Source organism: Catharus ustulatus, chromosome 2 (genome assembly GCF_009819885.2).
Source record: "Catharus ustulatus isolate bCatUst1 chromosome 2, bCatUst1.pri.v2, whole genome shotgun sequence".
In the NCBI taxonomy this organism is placed as follows: Eukaryota; Metazoa; Chordata; class Aves; order Passeriformes; family Turdidae; genus Catharus; species Catharus ustulatus.
Window position 1 is genome coordinate 90,878,753 of NC_046222.1, and position 20,629 is coordinate 90,899,381.

The 20,629-nt window shown below is 40.0% G+C and overlaps 1 protein-coding gene across 3 annotated transcripts in view; it reads left to right on the forward strand.

The window, feature by feature from the left end:
- The window catches only part of SLC9A7 (solute carrier family 9 member A7), a 70,174-nt gene that overhangs the window by 41,893 nt on the left and 7,652 nt on the right, over nucleotides 1–20,629 (forward strand). Inside the window, exons 10-16 of one of the 3 annotated variants that reach the window (XM_033052537.1) lie at nucleotides 58–171; nucleotides 2,435–2,546; nucleotides 3,921–4,074; nucleotides 9,616–9,675; nucleotides 14,263–14,326; nucleotides 16,843–16,925; nucleotides 20,250–20,355. In XM_033052537.1, coding sequence (XP_032908428.1) covers nucleotides 58–171; nucleotides 2,435–2,546; nucleotides 3,921–4,074; nucleotides 9,616–9,675; nucleotides 14,263–14,326; nucleotides 16,843–16,925; nucleotides 20,250–20,355 — 693 coding nt within the window. Of the gene's footprint in view, nucleotides 1–57; nucleotides 172–2,434; nucleotides 2,547–3,920; nucleotides 4,075–9,615; nucleotides 9,676–14,262; nucleotides 14,327–16,842; nucleotides 16,926–19,940; nucleotides 20,095–20,249; nucleotides 20,356–20,629 lie in introns of those variants that run through there. The other 2 variants (XM_033052539.1, XM_033052538.1) reach the window with 2 other exon arrangements.

The window sequence follows — 20,629 nt, forward strand, 5'->3', positions numbered from 1 at the left end:
TTGTTTCTATAGCAGCTTTTTTTCTTGGCCTCTAACATGTGATGGTTTTCTCTCTAGCTCTTTGAGGTGTTGCACTTCCTGGCTGAGAACTTCATATTTTCTTATATGGGCTTGGCACTGTTTACTTTCCAGAAGCACATATTCAGCCCAGTTTTTATTATTGGAGCTTTTGTATCCTTTTTCACATTGTGTGAGGTTTCTCTATTGTCTTATGTGCTCAAGAGCTTGTCGTATCTGCTGGCTTTACCAAACAGAGAATGGTGGCTGGCCGAAGTGTCCCTAATGTCTTGTGGGCACAGTAATTTTGAGGAAAATCTTTGGTTACACCTTGCATCAAAGCCTTAAGGCCTCTGTCACACCGTTCTTTGCTCTGTACCTGAATGTTAGAAGTCATGTAATTTCACAAGATAAATGAATGAACATGCTTTACTGCTTGCTTTGGCCATTGACAGCCAACACTGCTGGTGTTGTTCTTGTAGTTGAGCTTTGGAGACCTAGAAAAGGATTCATTTTTCTCTCTACTTCCAGTGGCCTCTTGAGAAAGTAAGGGGCAAACTTCAAATACATAAAAAGGAATGTGTGTGAATAAGTAATCTTTGAGCAATGCCCCAGAGGGCGGCATCTCAGGTGATGGGAGGAGAAAGGAACTGAGATGGGGGTGCAGATCATGACACGAAGGATACACAATTATAGGTTCTGCCATTGTCTCTGGTACCTGACTCTCAAATTCCCCAGAACTGAATACTTTGTAGTAGTCACACTCATGTCAGCTCTGCATCCTGCCCCTGTTGAAATGGATTGTGTAATTCTCTCCTCACTATATTCCTGGCTGCTTGAAAATTCAGCAGAACTGTAAGTATGCATGAAGAAATGGGAACTAGTCTTCCAGTCTCCATTTCCCTCTGCCTGCTGTTGGAGTAAGGCTATTGGCAATGGAGGTAAAACCCTGTAAAAGGGATTATAAAGATGACCATATATGAGATGTCCTTATTTTCTTTTCTGTACTACTTCTCAGGATTTCTCACATTTGTCTTTATTTTCCTTTGGCCATTTTCTTCTTTCTGGAACAGTAATAAATTTTCTCATGTGTCATCTCACATCTACTTTGCTGACCTAAGAAATGCTCCAGAGCCCTGCAGACATTGGATAAAGATATGAACAGAATAGTTGCATCTGGTATACTAAGCAATGCAATTTTTCATGCTTACTGTGGCCTTCCATCTTCTCTCAAGTCATGCTGTCTGCCCTGGGTTTGTTTTCAGAAGCTGTTTCTCTGCCTATTTGCCTTTTAATACATTTTCCACATCTTTTTTCTACCACTCCACTGAACCTCTGTTGCCTCTTGTTTTCCTACCTTTGTGAGGAGGGCAACTGGTACTAGCACCCATGTTTTACTCAACACCTGTGGTCCCCATCGAGTTAAAAACTTGCTGGGGTGAAATGTAGGGACATCACCAGTTTTTGAAAGTGAAAGGCTGGATAAAGGCAGAGCTAGAGCCAGCATCCTTGGCAAAATCTTAGCCATTATTCCTACATACATTAGTCTTGATGGCTTCTGGTGTCTGATTTCTGCAGTCCTCAAAGAGACTGGTGTAAAAGTTGCTTGGAATAGTTACATGAGGGTTGTTGAACAAAGTAATAATTAAAATCTGATTTTCCTAAAGATATTTCCTGCTGACATGATTGCTTTAGTTTAGCTATGGCAACAACCCAGTGGTATCTAGAGTTCTTATATTCTCTTTATTTCTTTTCCATGGGTGATGTATTATTCTTCTAATGTTCCCATCCCAGCAGCAAATGATCAGTGTTTGTTTGGCTTCTGGCTGTGTTGGCATCTTATAGGATTTCAGCCCACCACTCTAGTTTTTTCCAAAGTGTTCCTTATACAGTGGATAGAGTCTCCAGCTTTCTGCTTCTTCACTGGAACCACTGGATGTTTTGCACCACTGTGGGGGTGCTTACCACCTGCAACACTCTCACTGTTCTTTTTCAACTTTATTCTAGAGCTGACAAATGGCTTTTGTATTTATATTTTTAGTAGCTCTGTACTGGTAAGCGTTTGCTAGCCAATAGGAGATTTTGCCTCTGCAGGAGTCATAATGGAGTGGCCACTTGCTGGTCTTAAGTTGGTTTCCCCTCTGTACACAGGGCTGCATTTCTGTTGTTCCAAAACTCAAAATTGAATTTTCAAAGTAAAGTCTTCATTTTAATAATAGGTATAATTTCACCATGAATTTAAAAACTTAGTTATAGTAGTAAAAATTAACATTTTGTGCAATCACTTTTGAATCACTTGTAAATCACTTTAGATACACAGCTATAGGAAAGATACTTGATAACATAATGTAAATCTCTCACTAAAACAAAAGCTTCATGTTAAAGCCAGGTACCAAAAACTGGAAAAAGAAAATCCTTAACCCTCAGCTGCAAACAGGTTGCAATCTTTTTGGGCAGAGCTGCACATATCTACCCCCTCTCCTTCTTGTTGAATTTGGGCAGAAGGCATAAGATCAGCTGGAGCTTTCAGCATATGATGATGTTTTCAGGTAAGAGCAAAAATTCCGAGCAATGCAAAAAGCCTTAATTTTAACTCATAAGCAATCAACTGTGCTATCTTCTGTCTTTATGATCCATGTTCATACATCCTAAAAGGAAGGCTTACTGATTGTTGCAGCATGCCATCATATATCTTTCACTCTGTACAGAAAGTGTGCCATGTCTGAGGTGGATGACATCTTGAAATGTTACCTGCTCACAGCAGGCAGCTCCTCATGTTCAGAATATAGAGCATTTTCATTTGAAGTGCTTGTGAAGGACATGGGAGAATTGGGATGTATCCCTTCCAAAAGGTTATTTCTGGCTGAGATGATGTTCACATTGGGCAGATGTGAACAGATACCTGCTGAGAAAATCTAAGTGTATTTATGGGTGCCCTTCCCCACTTAGTTGAACAAAGGTATTTGACTTAAATTGCCTTATAGTTTCTGTCACACAGATGACTGTTAAAGTTTGTAATTTAAGGCAAATTCTGTATTGTGTGTCTAAACATGTGCATCCTCAAGAAGTTCCAGGCAATCCTCTGTACACAAGAGGGTATAAAGAGGATAGAGCCAGGCTATATTCGGTGGTGCCCTTTGCCAGGCACAGAGGTAATAGGGACAAACTGGAACACATGAGATTTTCTGTTTGAACATCAGGAAACCTTTTTTACTATGTCCAAGCATTGTACAAATTATTCAGAGAGGCTGTGGCACCATATCCATGGAGATATTCAAAAGCCATCTGGATGTGGTCCTGTGCAACCTACTGCAGGTTGGGCAGGGGTTGTTCAAACAGGGGAATTGGACCAGAGGAACTCCAGGAGTTCCTCAAAACCTTAACCATCCTGTGATTCCTCTACATAAGAAGTCTGCAGATGGCCTGATGCCATGGCTTGTTCTTGCTAGTGAAGTTTCATAATTGGGAGCAGAGGAGGGGAGGAAAGATACAGTCTGCCTGTGACCATGTAACTAACTAGAATATTCTTCTATCTGATAAAAATGTAATGTCAAGAACTCACATTTCAATTATGGATTCAACTGGAATATTCTGAATTTTCGTCTGGATTCAGGGAGCTGCTTAATTTACATAACATTTTGCTGTTGTCCACAACTGTCTTCCTTTCCTGTTAGTTTCTAGAAGTATTTACACCTTTTCACAGCACTTGTGAATTCTGTAAGTTATAGGAAACCAGGACAGTTACAACATTCTGTTGTAAATTATCCCAGGTCATAATTTATCAGGGAATCTAAGGAAATTAAAACCTGCTGGAGCCCAGTTCTTTCTGCCTGACACTTTGTGGGAGGCAGCAAAGAGGGTGCTGTGCTATCCACAGTCATGGCTGCACTTCTGAAGCTGTGTTATTTCATTCTTTCTGATAGGTCTCAGGGGAGCCATGGCATTTGCTCTGGCTATACGAGATACTGCTACCTACTCCCACCAAATGATGTTCTCAACAACTCTGCTCATCGTGTTTTTCACTGTGTGGATTGTTGGTGGAGGTACAACCCCCATGCTGTCGTGGCTGAACATCAGGTTGGTATGCAGCTGTGTGCTGGGGAAACTTCGCTTCTCAACAGGCAGCTGTGCTAATTTGGCATAGCTCTACAGAGCTAGTTTGATTTACATATGTGTATGTAGGTATTTAGAACATGATATTTGATAAAGGAAGGTGCTAATGCAGTCTGAAGAAAATGTACTGATGCTGCTGGGATTCAGCCTAAAGGTGCTCTGGTGCTCTGCAAGTAGGTATCTAGGTCTTTGTCAGTCCAGCAGGATATGGAACAGTGTTTCCTGATAAAGCAGCTCTATATTGAAAATAAAGAATTAATCTAGTCCTATACAAACATCTCATTATACTAAAATTGTTTCCTTTCTTTTGACTCTTCATAATGGGCCTGTTAATGTTTTCATGTTCGGCAATTCTTTATTGGGTGGTGCTAGGCTGAATGTACTTTAAACAAAATCTGATGTTATCTAAGCAACTGGGAGAAATGGGATCCTGCTGGTATTTGGGGTGTGTCTCCTCTTGTTTTGAGACCTGTGAAAATGGTAAGTTGCATGATTATAGATATCTGACTATAAACCCTGGTTAATGCTTAGTACTTTTGACTGCCTGTACTTTCGTATTTGAGAATATTTATCAAGAGATGTGCTAGAGAATCACAAATCAATCATTGTTAGAGAAATATATATTATAATTTTGGAAGTTTTGGCAGCTTGGGAGACAAAGATAAATAGAGGGGAATTACAACAATATAAACTGTACAAGCCCTGAGTGCAATCAACCATTACCTCTGGCACAGGGCTCCTTCAGTCATCAGCAGTAGGACAGGACTGAATTCTTGCATGTGGTCCAGCCCTTGGTCAACTGCAGAATCTGAGGTAGCAGCTTTTTTTCCTCCTATCCTCCTCCATCAAAACCAGGAAGCATTTGAGATTATGCACTTCCTCCTTTAGCTAAATAAGTTCAGTAGTGAGACTCCATAAGCTGGCTGATGAGCTGGTCCTGCAGGCAGAGAAGAGGACTAACCCCATATCTATCCCAGAGTTATTCCTCAAGGTGGCTAGACTTGCAAAAGTCATTTGTGTGACCAACAAGGTAGAACAGCTGTAAAGGCTGTGGCACCATTCCTAGAGAAGTAACTACCAGAAAGTAGCTGACTGAATCTGAAAATACAAAAGCTAAAACCAAAGGCATCAGTAGTTTTGAGTGTTTAGCTGTAGTTTTATGGCAAGATTTACCCATCCTTGTAAGCAGTAGTTTTAACTGTCACTTTCTTGGGCATGGTTGACAGAAAAGAAAGGGTTAACTTTCCTGTCAAAGGAAGGATAACATAGAACAAGGGACCTCTACAAAGGAAACATTTTGGAGAACTGCAGGGGTCTGCCTACAGCTGGCTCAGTAGGCGTGGATATGCGGGAGAAGTAGCCTGCACCTTCTGGGACCGCATGAAATCAGATTTGTGCCAGGAGGTGGCAGACATGTGCAGCTGATCGAGAATTAGAAACTCAGTGCCAGTGAGGTACTCTCAGTGGTTAGAGCACTTGCTGGTAAAAAAAAAAAAGAAAAAAGAAATCCTGATTTTACAGTTGGTTTTTTTTTTTTTGGTTTTTTTTTGGTTTTTTTTTTAATGGGCAAATTATTTTCCAGTTGAATTTAAAAATTATGTCAGTTATCTCTTTTTCATCTCCTTCTACTCAGTGGAAGAGGTAAACGGGAGGAGATGAAGCTGAGATGCTGTCCCAGTGCCTCACTCAGGAACTGAGTGTATAGTGCTGATGCAGTCCTGAGGCTGTGCAGTAGATAACTTGTCCCTAAGGTGCTTTCTGAGCCTTGGTACTTGCCCATTAAATTTGACTGCCAGAGGCTGGAAATAACTAGTGGTTGCATACATGATTATTTAGCAGAAAAGATGCTATAAGATAAAAGGTGGTTTGCTTCCTAGATGAGGTGAAGGAATGTAGAAAATTAATGCCATGCGTAGGTTGGACTTAAATGTCAGGATTTGTGGGGACTCCTAGGAGGAGGTCATACCAGCTGTATCAGGAAGGAAGGCTAGTCAGCCATTTCCAAGTCCTCACAAAGTAGTTGGCCTTTCTTCAGTGTGGATGTAAGTAGAAGCCTCATGTCTGGGCAAGTCAGAGGAGCCAAGACAGAGATGCTTATTTAAGGTGGTGCCTGTGTGATTTAAGTAGAACTGTACCAGGGAGCTGACTGCAGCCAGGAGTGTCAGCCTGGCTCCTTACCACCGAGTTCCTGGGGAGGCAGCTGTGTGCATGCAAGGGGCAACGCCCACACAGGCATCCAGAATTGCTTTGCTGTGGCTTAGAGGAAGAGGCACATGCCTTCTGGCTGCACTGTTAGTTGTGTAGCATTTGGGATGCACACTTGGCTCTTTACTTACGGTTGGTCCCTGCCCTCCCATGATAAGAAATATTAAAAGTAAGTGAAAGGTAGAGAGGCTGACATGAAAATTAAGATTTGGTGACATAAAAAGCAGTATAAGGAGAGAAGCAGGCAAAAATACTCTCTGTCTCCTCTTGTTGTCCTGAAAATTTGAGATATTTGGATGAGCAGGTATTTTTTCAGACAGGGTGCGTTACCAGGGACCACTGACCAGGCTTTCGTATACAGCTAAGCCAAGGAGCTATGGTTTGTAGCAGAGGCTTAACTACAGTTTAATGCTTAACTGGTTGGAAAAGTGAGGTCACAACTTCAAAATCTGAGTAAAAAAAATAACAAGATCTTTAGATGCTTTTGATTTCTGCCACTTGATGTCTAGGAAATTAAAAACTAATACCAGAAACTGGAATTAAAGCCGTGATATCATGTGTTAGAGTTCCTTGGCTGACTATCAGTGAGACACATGCAAGCATTTGAGTGGTAAACAGTTACATTTTATTATTAGTAGATTTTTTTTTTCTTGGAAACTGAAGTATGACCTGGATATTAAAAGTATAGTCTCATCCTTTAAAACCTAAACAAAGAAACAATTTCCTGGCTGAAGCTCTAACAGTTTCAGGAAACCTGAGAGCTATGTAAATCAAAACCACTGGCAAAATTCCTCTTTTCAAAAAAAAATAGCTGACTTCTTGTTTCATTTATCTGTCACAGGAAAAAAAAAAGGGAACTCCTAGTGTTTGTATTGCAAAACAATGTGTTTTCCATTTTTGATTAGAGGTTAGTGACCTGGCTCTTTTCATGTTGAATGAAGCAACACACGGAGTAGTGCCTTCCTCTCCTTCATAAACTGCTGCAAATGTGGAAGTTATTGCTTATTTTAATGAAGTAATTTCAGTTATACTTAAAAAACCTTTGTAAAAATCTCAAAGCATTATACCTTGCACTTTAAATTAATTTAGGTTTCTTTTTGCCATAAAAGCTAAAGGTTGCACAGACAATGCCAACTTAGGCATTTAGTGCCTTATGTCTGATTTTGCATATACGATCTTTAAAGACCTTTCTATTTAGTGATTTTTCTTTTTCTGTAAAAGAGCAAACTGAAAAAGAAATGTGGAGACATTAACTCTCATCCAGCTGCTATGTGAGCTACCTAACTATCTGTGATGGTGGTAAAAGTGTTGGCTAGGTGGTTATCCTCCATTCTCTCACCCAGGGTGGTGCAATGATAAAATGTGCACTACCTACCACACCTTGGTGTACTGGGAGGGCAGGAGGGGAGTGCTGATGCTGGGATCCAGCCTCATGCTGTGTTACAGACTGGGGTGGGGGATGCCTGATAGGAGATTATGTCCTCCTGTTTTGCAGCCTGTTTCCCTTATTGTATTACTTAGATCCTTCACTGCCTTCAGCCGCTCTCCACTGCCCTTGAAGGCAGATGCACAGACACAGGGGCTATCCCTTGCCCTGTGCTGTGGGCTTTTTCCTTGCCCATCTCTCTCTCTACTGGTTCTTCCAGTTGTCTTTCCCTTGTTTTTCTGTTCTTCCTCCTTCTTTCCCAGTCTCTAGTTTTTCATCAGTCTTGAATCTCCCTCAATAGTGGGCCAGTGCAGCCTCCAAGCCTCCAGCCCCACCCCTCTGGGCCTTTCCCTTAGTAGAAAAGAGATTACCTCTTCCTCTGGAAGTAAGCATGGGAGATGTTTCCTTTTCTCTCTTTTTCTCTGACACACAGCAATTCTCGTCACAGAGAAGTGTGGGAAAGATACTGTAGGAGTTGGTTTGAAATACATCTAGAGCACATAGATGATAGGAGTTGAACTGCCAAGCTCTGGCAAGCCTCAGCCAGCTGTTTCAGGGTTCATTGTCTTGATTAGGTGAAGTGAACAAATAAGGCATCCTAAAACCAACCTGAGACAACTTTTCTTAATTCCAGTGGTTTTTAGGGATTGGGTTTTAATTTTTTAAAAACATGGTGGTGGGAATTCTCTTCTTTCTCAGCCATCTTCTGAGAAACTGTTGAACTCTTCCAAAATAGCTAAAATTTTCCAAAAATGCTGCACTCATTACAGACATCTGGGAAAACTTAGTATACTAACTTGGCAAAGGTACAGGAAAGAGAAAGAAGTCATAGAAGGGAAGTTATTGGGTAATTTTTAATTTTAGTTTTTGCTGTACATGCAGAACCTTCTCAGTGATGGCCTTGGGGAGCAGAGTACTCTGAGCTGGCATGGGAAAAGAGCTATTGAACCTGGAATCCAAAACAAAGCTATCTAAAGTCTGGTATTTGCCTCGATAGTCAAGGATTAGATGAGTACATGCTCTTCATGTCACAAGCTATGGCCTTAAATATTTGGTTAGTCAAGATGTCAGCCTTCAAACAGGGTGTGTACACCTGCTTTTTCTGAAGTGAGGCCTGTGGATTTCTGATCATCTGGGCTTTTATTTCACATATGCAACATATAGTTCTTCACACATGCTTTTGTGGAAAAATATGGGGGAGAAAAGCTCACAGGCTGCTAAGGGATGTATGTGAAAAATACTGGAAAATGCCTTCATTTGTACCTAAAAAAACCCCCACAAACACAACTGAAAAAGGCAAAACAAGGAGTAAAAACAGGCTCTGCTATGACTGGAAATTAAATAAAAAATTCATAGTCAATTTTTAGTTAAAGCAATGGATTGATTTAGGGCTTGTTACCAGTTGGTTTGGACTGCTCTGAATCCAGGCAGTACTGGTGAGCCCTCTCATACATGTATAGCTTCCCACGACTACTTACTGTGATGTCTTTTTCTCTTTCAGACCATGTGCAGGTCTGAAGTGGTAGCAATTGTCTTAGATTGGCTTTGTCTGTGTGCAGCACAAAAGAGAGCTACTGAATCTGGTTTTCTGGGGGATGTAGTCTGTCAGTAATACAGATGCATTGCCAGCTGGGATCTGAACAAACGAAGAATATTACTGGATATATCAACCATAAATTGCTGCTGCTGCTAATTTTGTTTTTTTGGTCACTTTGTCGTTGCTCTGCCATTGTTGTTCATGTATGTTCTGTCTTATTTGGTTGGGTGTGGATTTTTTTGTTGTTGTTAGTTTGCTTTGTTTTGCTGAAGAGCTCTGTAGAGCCCCCATCTCATGAGCGTTTTGTTACTCACATTGCATTCTTGTACTGTACCAGAGTTGGTGACCATGTTCCATCGGTGGAAGAGATGAGTGAAAGCCACTGGCTGTATTTCAGGTGACACTGTGCTTTCCTTGATACCACATTAACCTGGTGCTTGGCTTTTTTCATCTTTGTAACACTGAATGTGTGTTCTTTTTCTATACTGTGGCATGCTGCTGCTTCTGTTCTGAGAGTGCTGTAGATGTTCCTCAACTCTGAATCTATTCACTCATTCTGAGCTGTGAGAGTGTGGATCACACACCATGTCTAAAAAAATGAATCTATAAAACACATTCTTTCACTCTGTGTATAGATTTTTAATAAAGCAAAACTTGAATCTCTGGCCTTGGAAGACTTGAGCACTGAAAACCATGAATTTGATCTTGTGATCTTTAATCACAAAGGTATTCTTAAGCATTGCTTGAGGTTATTTCGTATAATTCCTCAGGTTGGAAGAAACTTCACAGATGATTCAGCCCAGCCTCTTTGGAGATATATTTTTAAAAATAGAGAGATATCAACAAGAGAAGAGTAGAATTCTGGTTTGGTGTTTTTAGAACAGATAAATGGTTAGAGAGAGAATTTAAAATAAGATAAACCTCTAACTGACATCTACAGGGGATCTGTATGTATGTATGTGTGTGGGGGTGTGTGCATGAAAACATACAGAATATTTATGTAAAGAAAGCTCTTTGGGATAGGGCAATGAAAAGTTTTCATGTCACACTTGAAGGTTTCCAGCAAACTACTAGATTTGCCAGAGATGCAATGTGTCAGTTTGTACAGACAATCTGAGAACTATTATCTATTACAGTCATTCTTGGCTGTTGCCATGGTAATTACACATGCTAAATCTAATAATGCCTGGTATTTTGGTAACTTGTCATCCATGTGTTGTAGGGCCCTGGAAAAGTTTCTGAAATATCAGAAGATATCATTCCACTCATCTTCAAATGATGTAGTAGAGAACTTGATGTAGTTCTATATGCCTTTTTACTATTCATTTCCATCTGCTTAGTTCAGTTTTGTGTGTGAGCCACTTTCTCCCACACTGTTTAAATTACTGAATTATACTCAATGTTTTGAGAGATCAAATCAGAGTAACTCTTGTCCTACGTGTGATGGTGGAGTTGTAGCTGTGGGATAAAGACCAAGAAGCCCAGGAGTCAGTTAAGGGCAGAAATGCTGTGTTTTGTGTTGGGCATTAGGAGCTAGACTAGTTCCCTTTGCTAATACAGAGATCTTAGAACATGAAAAGCCTTTTTGCCTTAAAAAAAAATAAATTTCATTAGGCAAGATTGAAAAAATATACTTAAATTGGATTATTATTTTCTACTATAGCATACTCCTATCTACAGACTCCAATGATCTTTCCAAGGCTGAAATAAAGGTGTCTGAATTTTACATACTAGTAATTGTCTGTACTGAAGGAATAAGGTGTCTATCAGACACCAAAGTGATTCTAATGGGGGCAATAAATGGATTTTTCACCAATTTTGAAACATGTATGCATTGCTACAGCTAAAAGACTGTTCATATTCTTCATCTGAAATTTTATTTTTAAGAGTTACTTATTTGTACTTATTTGTGTGGGAATCCCCACACAACTGCTGCAAAGGGCTCTCAGAGTGGAAGAGAAAACAAAAATGCTTGCTGGCATCTGCACTGCCTTGGCCTTGGCTGTGCCACATCTGCTGTGCCCCTCAGTCCCCATCACAGAGGTGCCTCTTCAATGAAACACTGTTTTCAATTTCTGCTATGGGGTTTGAACAAAACAGCCCAGCCTTCAGCAAGGCTGCCCTCTCTGTGCCACTGACCACTGGGAGGGGATCTGTGTAAATCCATCCAGTAACAGTTTAATTTATAAAACAGGTTAAATGAATGAGAGCTGATATTGACCTTTGCAGCACATTTAAATTACAGGAAGCTTTTAAAATACATTAAGCATATGAAATGGATTTTTTTTTCCTTTCATCATAAGAAGAAAATCAATGTTGAAGACATACATGCATCAGCTTTACTCATAGTTTCAATTATTGAAGTAGTTAAGCAAGGATGAAGTAACTGTTTTCTGTGCTAAAGGAGGTTGGGACAGACTTGCCTGTTTTTTTGGTGTTGTTTTGTTTCAGGTGACAAAGCTGACACTTCTTTGGAATTCTAAGGAATTCTAGGGACTGGGCCCACAAAAGAACTCCATGATGCTTGTCATGAGATCAGGGTATTTAACCTTGAAACTTAAACTGGCAGGCTTGCTACCAAAAAAGTAAAGCTTCCTATACAATTGATGCTAGAGTAGAGGATAAGAGCATATTATTTGAAAGATGCAAAAAGTAGTTCTGAGAATTTAAAATGGAAATGTATTTGATGTTAATCTCTGAACTGAGGAACAGACTATGAGAGTGATTTTTTTTTAAAAAAAAAGTGATTTATGGAAAAGAATCAATTATAAATATTCAAAAATTAATTCATTTGAATAACTTTGAAAAAAATGTAAATGGACAAGTCTGTGAATATACTATTTCAATATTGAGAGGAACATCTATAGTATGATTTTTTACTAAAATTTTAACCATTTTAATATCGAAAAGTTTCCTTTGCCTCTTCAACACAACAGTGAACCCAAATTCCTGGTCTGTGATATACTATCACCAAGCAGTGTGGTTATCCTGCTTTGGTCTAATATTAAGCCCCATTCCCCTGCCTAAGGGCAGTTAAAAATCTTCCACAACCTTGTAAGTCAAGTAAAAGCTGAATTGTTTGGTCTTCTTATGTACTGTGAAGTGAATAGGTAGCCCAGGGAGTAAAAACTATTTGGGGAATGTAAGTTATGTTCATCTCTTGGAACGAGCTTCTTGAACTCCCCATTCTGTCAGCTACACAGCCAACATGAGCCTGGTTGCTGTGAATAGCACACTGAACATTCCCCCATGTGCAGCTTGGAAAGCCACAAATATTTTTCTTTTATTTTCATGTGTACTTAGAAAGGAATGCATACTCTTATGTGTATACATTTATTACAGTACTGAATCAGTTTCCTGATGTTGCTTGTCAGCTTTCTGCGTTAGATAACCAGTTTCCCTGCCAAAATCTGTTCTTATGTAGTGATAGCCAAAGCAGTAACATCTCAGCCCTTGTAAGCTCTCAGAGCTTTTGTGTGTGGTGTTTTATTTTAGCATGTGTTACAATCCAGTACTTGATCTGTCTATCCAGTCTGTCACCCTTAAACTGGTGAAGCTTTTCAGTTTTGAGGCTGGTCAATGCCCAGGAATTTCCAAGCTAAATGTGCCTAAGGTTTGAGATGACTCTAAATGTGGAAAAAGGAAGTGGTGAGGAAAGAACAAGAGGCTCGGAATAAAAGAAAAAAATCCAAGCAAAGGACTGGGTCAGCACCAGTTTTATATGAGGCTGCAGCAGAGCAGCCTTCTGGATTTTCCCTGAACTACATCATCTCATGAGCTGGCTGTGAGTCCACAAAGATGACTTAAAACTTTTCTTCTATTGTTCTAGCAGAAAATGCTGCCCTGGAAACTATTTTTAAGTGTTCTCTTTTTATTTGACCCAAGCATGGTGTTCCTGGGACAAACCAATGATACAGTCTGGGGATTCTTAGGGCTGTTGCATAAACACCATGGCTATAAATAGCTGACAAAAAGTCTAAGTAACAAGGAAATGGCACCAAACCAGCTCAGTCCCTTCTAACACAGTAGTAGAAGTGATGACATTAACAAAATCTTATCATCTGAAATGGCTGTTGCATGTGTTTTCCCACACTTATTATGCAACCTGGTGGAGCTAAAACACAGCACATTTAACACTGAGAATCTTACCTAACTTTTGAGGTTGGAGGTTTAGGTTCTACAAGAGATGACAGAGATCAGGACATGAATAGACTATAAAATAGACGAGTCCTGTCTACCCCCAGACCAGAAAAACCTGAACATAATTACAAGGATTAAATGCCAATCTTGGATAGGAGCCCTATGTGCAAGGATGGTTCAGTGACAAAATGCTTTCTAGCTATGCAGAAATGAGTAGACAGTTTCTTCTTAACATATTCTTCTGTCAACATTCACCACCTCATTACACAAATCCTGCTTCACTCAGATGGGAGGCTGGGCTACAGGCCACTTGTTACTCCACTGTGGCTGTGTTGTGCTAGGTTGCAGCAAATTAATATTGTGACCCTTTATAAAATATTTTTGTGCCCTAAAACATAGAGTGTGTGTGTCTTATTAAAATTATACATTTCAGCCACTCTCAGGTTTATCTGGCAGTTATTTACTGCAGGAAATATTTAGGCTGGGCTTTATCCTTAGTTTGTTTTCTTTCTGCTGGACATGAGGGATACTCTCCACTGAAGAGGATGCCATACACTTTTTAAGGCAAAAATAGTATTTTCCAGTGGTCAAAAAAATTGGCAACAAAGGTAAGCAGTTAAAGTTGATGCTGACATAGTTAAAACTGCTTCTTGAGTGAAAAAGTATCTTGTTTATACCTATGTAACTGGGTGTAATGGACAGCTCTTCCTCAATCTATTCTCATAACCTTTCTGATGCAGCTTTGCTGGGTGCTAAAAGTGCTTTTAAAATGCATTCTGCCAAACTTACAGCATTTGCAACCCTCAGTAACACCACTTGCTTTGTTTTCCTAATGTTTCTGTAGGGTTGGGGTTGACCCAGATCAGGATCCTCCACCTACTAATGACAGCTTTCAAGTCTTACAAGGAGTAAGTAACTTACATAACTTCTCTATTAGGCTGATCTTATTTTATAACTAAGGCAATAGAAAACTGCAGAAGTTGTTTGCATGGATAAAACCTTTCTCTCCCAGCTGGATTTTGCTTTGTAATATTCAAGTAATGCTCACTGAAAAACTCGGTGATTTTGGGTGTCATGGTCACTTTTTTGTGTATACATAAGGCATCACAAACCTTCCCAAATCTACTAATACACTCCATATAACAATGTACTTTCCTCTTCCCCCACCTACTCAACATGCTTGCTCTTAGAATGCTACTGCAGAAATCGTTTTTCTCAGTTCAGAGGTAATACTCTTGACTCCTTTTCCTTAGCTGAAACCAAATTTTGGCCCTTGGACTTGCTTAGAATCCAAGATGAAGTTTGCTGATCTGATCTTGACTATTGTATACCAAACCACATGCCATCTGGATCCTACCTGGACTGCCTATCACCTGGGTGAAGCAGAAAGAGCACGGGAAAATTGCCATTTGTATTAAGCAAACTGTCACTATGAATCTTTAGTGAAGCTTTTCATGCATCAGTAACAGCCCCAGAGTTGATTTTTTTTCCCCCTGAAATATGCTATTGGCAAACAAGATCATTGGAAGAACGTTGCTCATAGCAGAATTTTCAGTTTTACTCATCTCTAAACTTGAGTTGATTCATGAGAGGAGTGAAGGATCTGGAAAAAACCAGAACAACTCAAAAATTCCTCAGGCTTAACTGGGATTTTCCTCTGTCCAGACCTTGGTTTGCACTCTTCCAGAGTTCTGCTTGACACTGATTGTTCAGCAGTACAACTGGTTGCTTATGTAGGAACCTACTTGAGGAAGTTGAATGACAGGCAACTTTGGATCTACAGGATGCTTAGGGAACAAGTGTTGCAGGCTGAACAGAGATGAATATATTTGGGATTAGTTTTTTTCACAGTGGTTTCTCCTGCCTTGGTGGTTTTTTTGTATTGTTTTGGTTGGTTTGTTATGGGTTATTTTGGTTTTTTTCCAATCCTTTCTTTGTCTTTTTCTGTTACACATTGTACAGGTAAGAGATACTTGCTCAGGAAGCATCTCTTTCATTTCAGAAACTGCACTTGCACTTAGCATCTGTGTTCTTTGTAAAAGCCTGTGTCCAGCACACAAAATAGATGCTGAAATGGGGGAGCTGGCTACCAGTAAGGGTGAATTTTGTTTTGTGACTATCTGAAAGCAACCAGAAGTCCAGGCCTCAAAACACCTTTTACAGTGAAGGCCAGGATTATTGCATATAGCCAAGGCCAGGAAGTGATATTGTGGAAAGATGGCTTTGGCCAGTTCCGACTGGGCTTGTCAGTAATTGAGGAATTGCTTTAACAGAGCATGGGTATTCTGTTCTCATTCAGTGTCTGCTGTGGAAATATCATGTTTGCTTTTTCCCATGTAAACATAAAGATCTTACCCATTTGTTTCCCTCTTTAGCTGTACATTGCTAATGTAGTCCATTAGTCAGTTCCCTTTGGATTCATCTTTCTTTCACCAAGCCAAGATTAGCAGTATGTCACAGTTAAAGAAAATACATCATTTGGGATGGAGAGGGAGTGAAATGTATTAGGTTTAACTCTTGGTGGATCATGGATGTTTTGCAGGTCAGAAGCACACAGTGTAATCCTGTCTTGTTCTTTTCCAGTAGTTTGGAAGATGATTCATACAAGGCATTCATTTGTTTTCCTGTGTTTAACTCTGGCCTCTGGCCATAAACACCCCCCCCCGCCCTCAATCTGAACAATAAACAACAAAACAAAAACACAAAGCAAAACACTCAAACACAACAGTAACAAAAGTAAAAACAAATGCAGCTGCAGACCAGCTGGAGTGATGATTTGTAGCACAGCTAGTTAAGAGATGATATTTACCACTGTTAGCCCTTTCGAGGTTGGTCCAGCATTTCTGAGATTTGCATGACCTCCCTCAATTGTGATCTTTATATGGAGTCTCTGTTAAGCACATTTCTTTTAAATGTGATATATTTCATCAGGTTTCTGAGAATTTATTAGATATGGTAACATCCCTTGTTCTTCCAAGGAAGCAACTCTCTTAAGAAAAAAACATCAAACCTAGAGTTAGACCTAGACCTAGAGTTAAGGAAGCCAACCAAGCAATGAATAGGAATCAGTCTTGGAATATCAATGAGGCAAATTTGTCAGTTTGGAAGTTATTTCTGTATCTGTTACTATACTAACAGTGAGAAAAGATTTTAGGCTCCAGGGAACTTGGTGGTGAAGGAGTTAAAGTAACTTGAGTGCAATGAAGACAGTCTGGTTCTCTGCAGTTGTTTCTGGTCTTTCTAGGGAAAGTAAACTCAGTATAAGCAAGTGTCTAAACAGTTTTCTTCTGTGTTTCAGGTACAGTATTGAAGTAATTTGGCTTTTTTTTTTTTTTGACAGGACATTATATTATGAATTGTTCGAGTGTATAGTTCTGAGTTTTTATGCCTGAAGTAACTGAATATGGTTTTATCTTACTTTTAGGATGGCCAAGATTCTGCACAAAGGAACAGGACGAAGCAGGAAAGCGCTTGGCTCTTCAGGCTGTGGTATAGCTTTGATCATAAGTATCCTTTTGAAAACACAACTTTGTTTCAAGGCATGAAATGTTCCCTTTTTTCCTTTCCATGTACCCATATGCAGCCTTAAGCGCTTGCTCGTTCTCCAGTTTGACTCTCAAATATTTGACAGGTCAAGGCACAGAACTGAAGCTTGAACTCACTAGCTCAGCAGCCAGACCTTTCCTTTCCCTAATGCAGTGAGTGTGACATTTCCTGGAGGACAGAAACCAGTCAGAGATGAAGAACCTTATGTAATAAGACAGACAATTAATTATTTCAGGTCCTCTGATTTGTTCCATTAATCTGTTCTTATTTTCAATGACACTCGTAGCAGAAATTAGGTTTCCAGTTCATTGTACATGTCTAAGCCTCCACTCATTGCTCTGCAGAGCCACCTGCTTTTGTGATGAAGTCCCAAAATCTGTGGTTGATTTCTATAGATGATGTTCTGGAACTAAAAATCTACATGAGATCCAGCTTATCTTCTTAAGTATGTCCAGAAGGTACTATGGGTGTTAAAGCAGAGTGTGTCTGAGTGTATATAGTACTGTACAACCTTTTTACAGTTGTTATTATTATACTATTTATATAACCTTGTTTAAGATTCTGAGCAACTTTTGTGTGGCTGTCCTGTAGTTCTTACTTGTGGGTTTGGGGTTTTTTAAATCTACTTAACTTAATGAGTATGTCATTAATTATGACACATTAAGTGTCACAGCTGCTCCTCCTCAACAGCTTACAGTCACTTAGCAGAAAATGGCAAAGGTAATCTTGTGGCTATGGCAAGTCACACCTTGAAACCCAAAGGAATTTCAATACTGAATTCCTAGTAATTTCTGGGGCAGCTAAATATACACAATGACCAGTAATGTTCCTCAATGGCCCTAATGTTCTCTCAGCTTGCATGTGAGTCTTCTCTCTGGGGTCTTGGCCTTTGATTGATGAGAGTTTCCTGGGCTGGTTGGAGGACAATAGTTTCTTTCCATGCCTGGTGCATGTTGAAAATGTTTGGACCTTAATAGCACTTGCATCTTTGGGATAAAATCTGTTTGTGACCAGTGCTTTCCGATGCAGTAGTACTGACCCAAAGCACAGAAGGGAGTGTATGTGCTATTTTAAATATTCATAAATGTTTGTAATTCCAAGTTAACTCTTTGAATTCTAGTGACTGGCCTCAAAGAGCCTCAAGGTCAATTTTTACTATTTAAAAAAAAAAAAGAAACTTTGCTGCTAAAAGCATGAAAGGATCTAGCTGTGGCTGACTGCTTCTTTTCTTGTCTTTTTAAGAAGGAAGCAGAGCTGTCTTCTTCCTCTGCCTTTACAAAAAGGATGTGCCCGATGAAAGAAGTAGTTGGCAATGCTGACTTCCCTCAGCTGATGCTTGCAGAGAACAGTCCCTCCCTAGCAGCTGCAGCAAAGGCTGGGGGAGTGCCTGGAGAAAATTACAGCCTAACTACCTGTTTCACAGAAACTTAAAGGATCCTGACAGCGCATTCCCTTTTTTTCCTTTTTTTTTTTTTCCAGTGGTGACTAGCAATACTTAGGAAAAGTTTCTGTGAAATTTGTGCTAAGGAAACTGACATTTAGAGGCAGAACTGTTACTGTGTGTAGAGGTTAAAGTCTGTTTCATCTGTTGGAAGAAGGCGTTCAGATAAGCATTGGCTGGGTGGGTTTAAATTGTATACATGGGATGATCTTTAGAATTGCTATCTCTATATCCATAGATAAATGGTTTTTTGCTGGTGCATTCACTTGGTTTCTTGGGAGAAAGGCAGACTGTCTCAAAATTCACTCAGTGCAAGAGAGCTTAACTTGAAAAGGATGTGAGTAAGTGATGGAGAGGTGTGCTCCAAAGCTCACTATTCCTGCAGAGCTCTGTACGCATGGATGAGTGGGAACTTCATTCCTGTGGAATGCAGAGTTCACTTAATGTTGTTGGCTGCTCCATGTTAACAACTGTTAAACATGGAGGAAACTGCAACTTTGATGAAGGAGCAGATGTCTTTAAGTGGGGTTGTATTTTCACGGCTGAGTTGCTGCCTGTCTGGTACAGGGCAGCATGGAGCCTGGGTTAGTGGAGGGCGAAGAGCTTGTTTCTATCCAGGAATGGGTGTAACCACACTCAGAGTGAAGAAGGAAACATAACTCTGCTCGAGTAAACAGCTACGCCAGGCTCTGCTAAAGGGAAGGGATAGCCCTCTGCTAAAACAGCACCCTCTTAATCCCCTCTTTGCCCTAAGCATCTCAGTGGGCTGGGAGGGAAACTTTCATTTACAAATGGACTTGATTCTCTCTGTGCTTAGATGCCTAAGAAAGTACAGTAATTTCTCGACTATAAGGCGTACCCTTTTGACTAAAATTTTGATTGAAACCTGGAAGTGTGCCTTATAATCTGGTGCGCCTTATATAGGGACAAAGTTCGGAAATTTGCCAACACCGGGAAGTGCGCCTTATAATCCAGTGCGCCTTATAGTCGTGAAATTACTGTAATTAGAATGCCTGCAGCTTATATATTTGTATTTAAAATAAAATTGACTAATTCATGTGCTAGTCAAGATCAACATGCTGCTCTTTAACTGAGACATGTATTTTGACTCTTGGGTAATTTTTTCAGGCATATCATCAGTGTAGAGTATTCATGTGAAAAGTGATTTACCCGGGCACAGACCTGTAAAATAGGGGTAAAGACACTTTCCTTTCCCACACCCACATCCCCTCAGTGCCATCTAGGTAGCACTGCTTTCCTTCAACACTGTGGTACATGGTTCCTGCATAGTTTTCCCCTCACCTTTCTGAGGCTCCATGTGGTAAACATATCTGCACTGCAGAAATGTCTGTGAGCATTACCAGGTAATATCTCTGGTTACATCTCTGTGACTCAGTAACCAGCAGATCAAATGGCTATATTGCTTTGAGGACATTGAATGAACAGAATTCCTGTATTTCCCTGTATTGAGCCATACAGGAATGTCACCTTGCTACTGATAGCTTGCAACCTTGACACTATGCTCCCATCTTCAGAGCAGAAATACCCTTGGACCTTTCAACACTAAAGCACCTTTGCTTTCTCCTTTTTACTCGAGAACACAGAAGCTGGAAACACTGCAACATTTTGAAACTTGTGAGAAGAAAGTTAGCTAGTGGTCCTTGCAGAAGATGAGTGAGTAAAGAAACTGCCCTTGAAACAATCAAGGGGAAATGTTGGGAGGGTGTTTTATGTATAATTATTGCATATCACAGTTCAAAGGTAGAACCACATTTATGTACAATTGTCTCTTTATTTTCAATAGTGGTTTATGAGCACTGGTGTGTTTTCCTTAACTACTTAAGTTATTTGAAACCAATTCTCACTCACAGTGGCCCTCCATTGACCACAACACTGCCCAGCTGGTGTGGCCTCATAGCCCGCTGTCTGACAAGTCCCCAGGTTTATGATGTAAGTAGAATAATTCAATACCTCTTGGTTTTGTTTTTAATTTATTAAACTTCAGCAAATCAGTGTTTTTTCTTTTCAGGTAATGTCCTGGTTTCAGCTGGTCTGATAGACCTACTGCAAGAAAGTACTGGTTTTCCTAGGCAGGAAAGATTTAAGATACTCTCCCCTGCGGCGAAAGCTTCTGTTGTTTGAGATCAGGAATTATCTTATTGTTCAAAAACCGCATTGGAAAAGTTACATTTAAGGATATGGAGAAATTACATGCCTAGTCAAT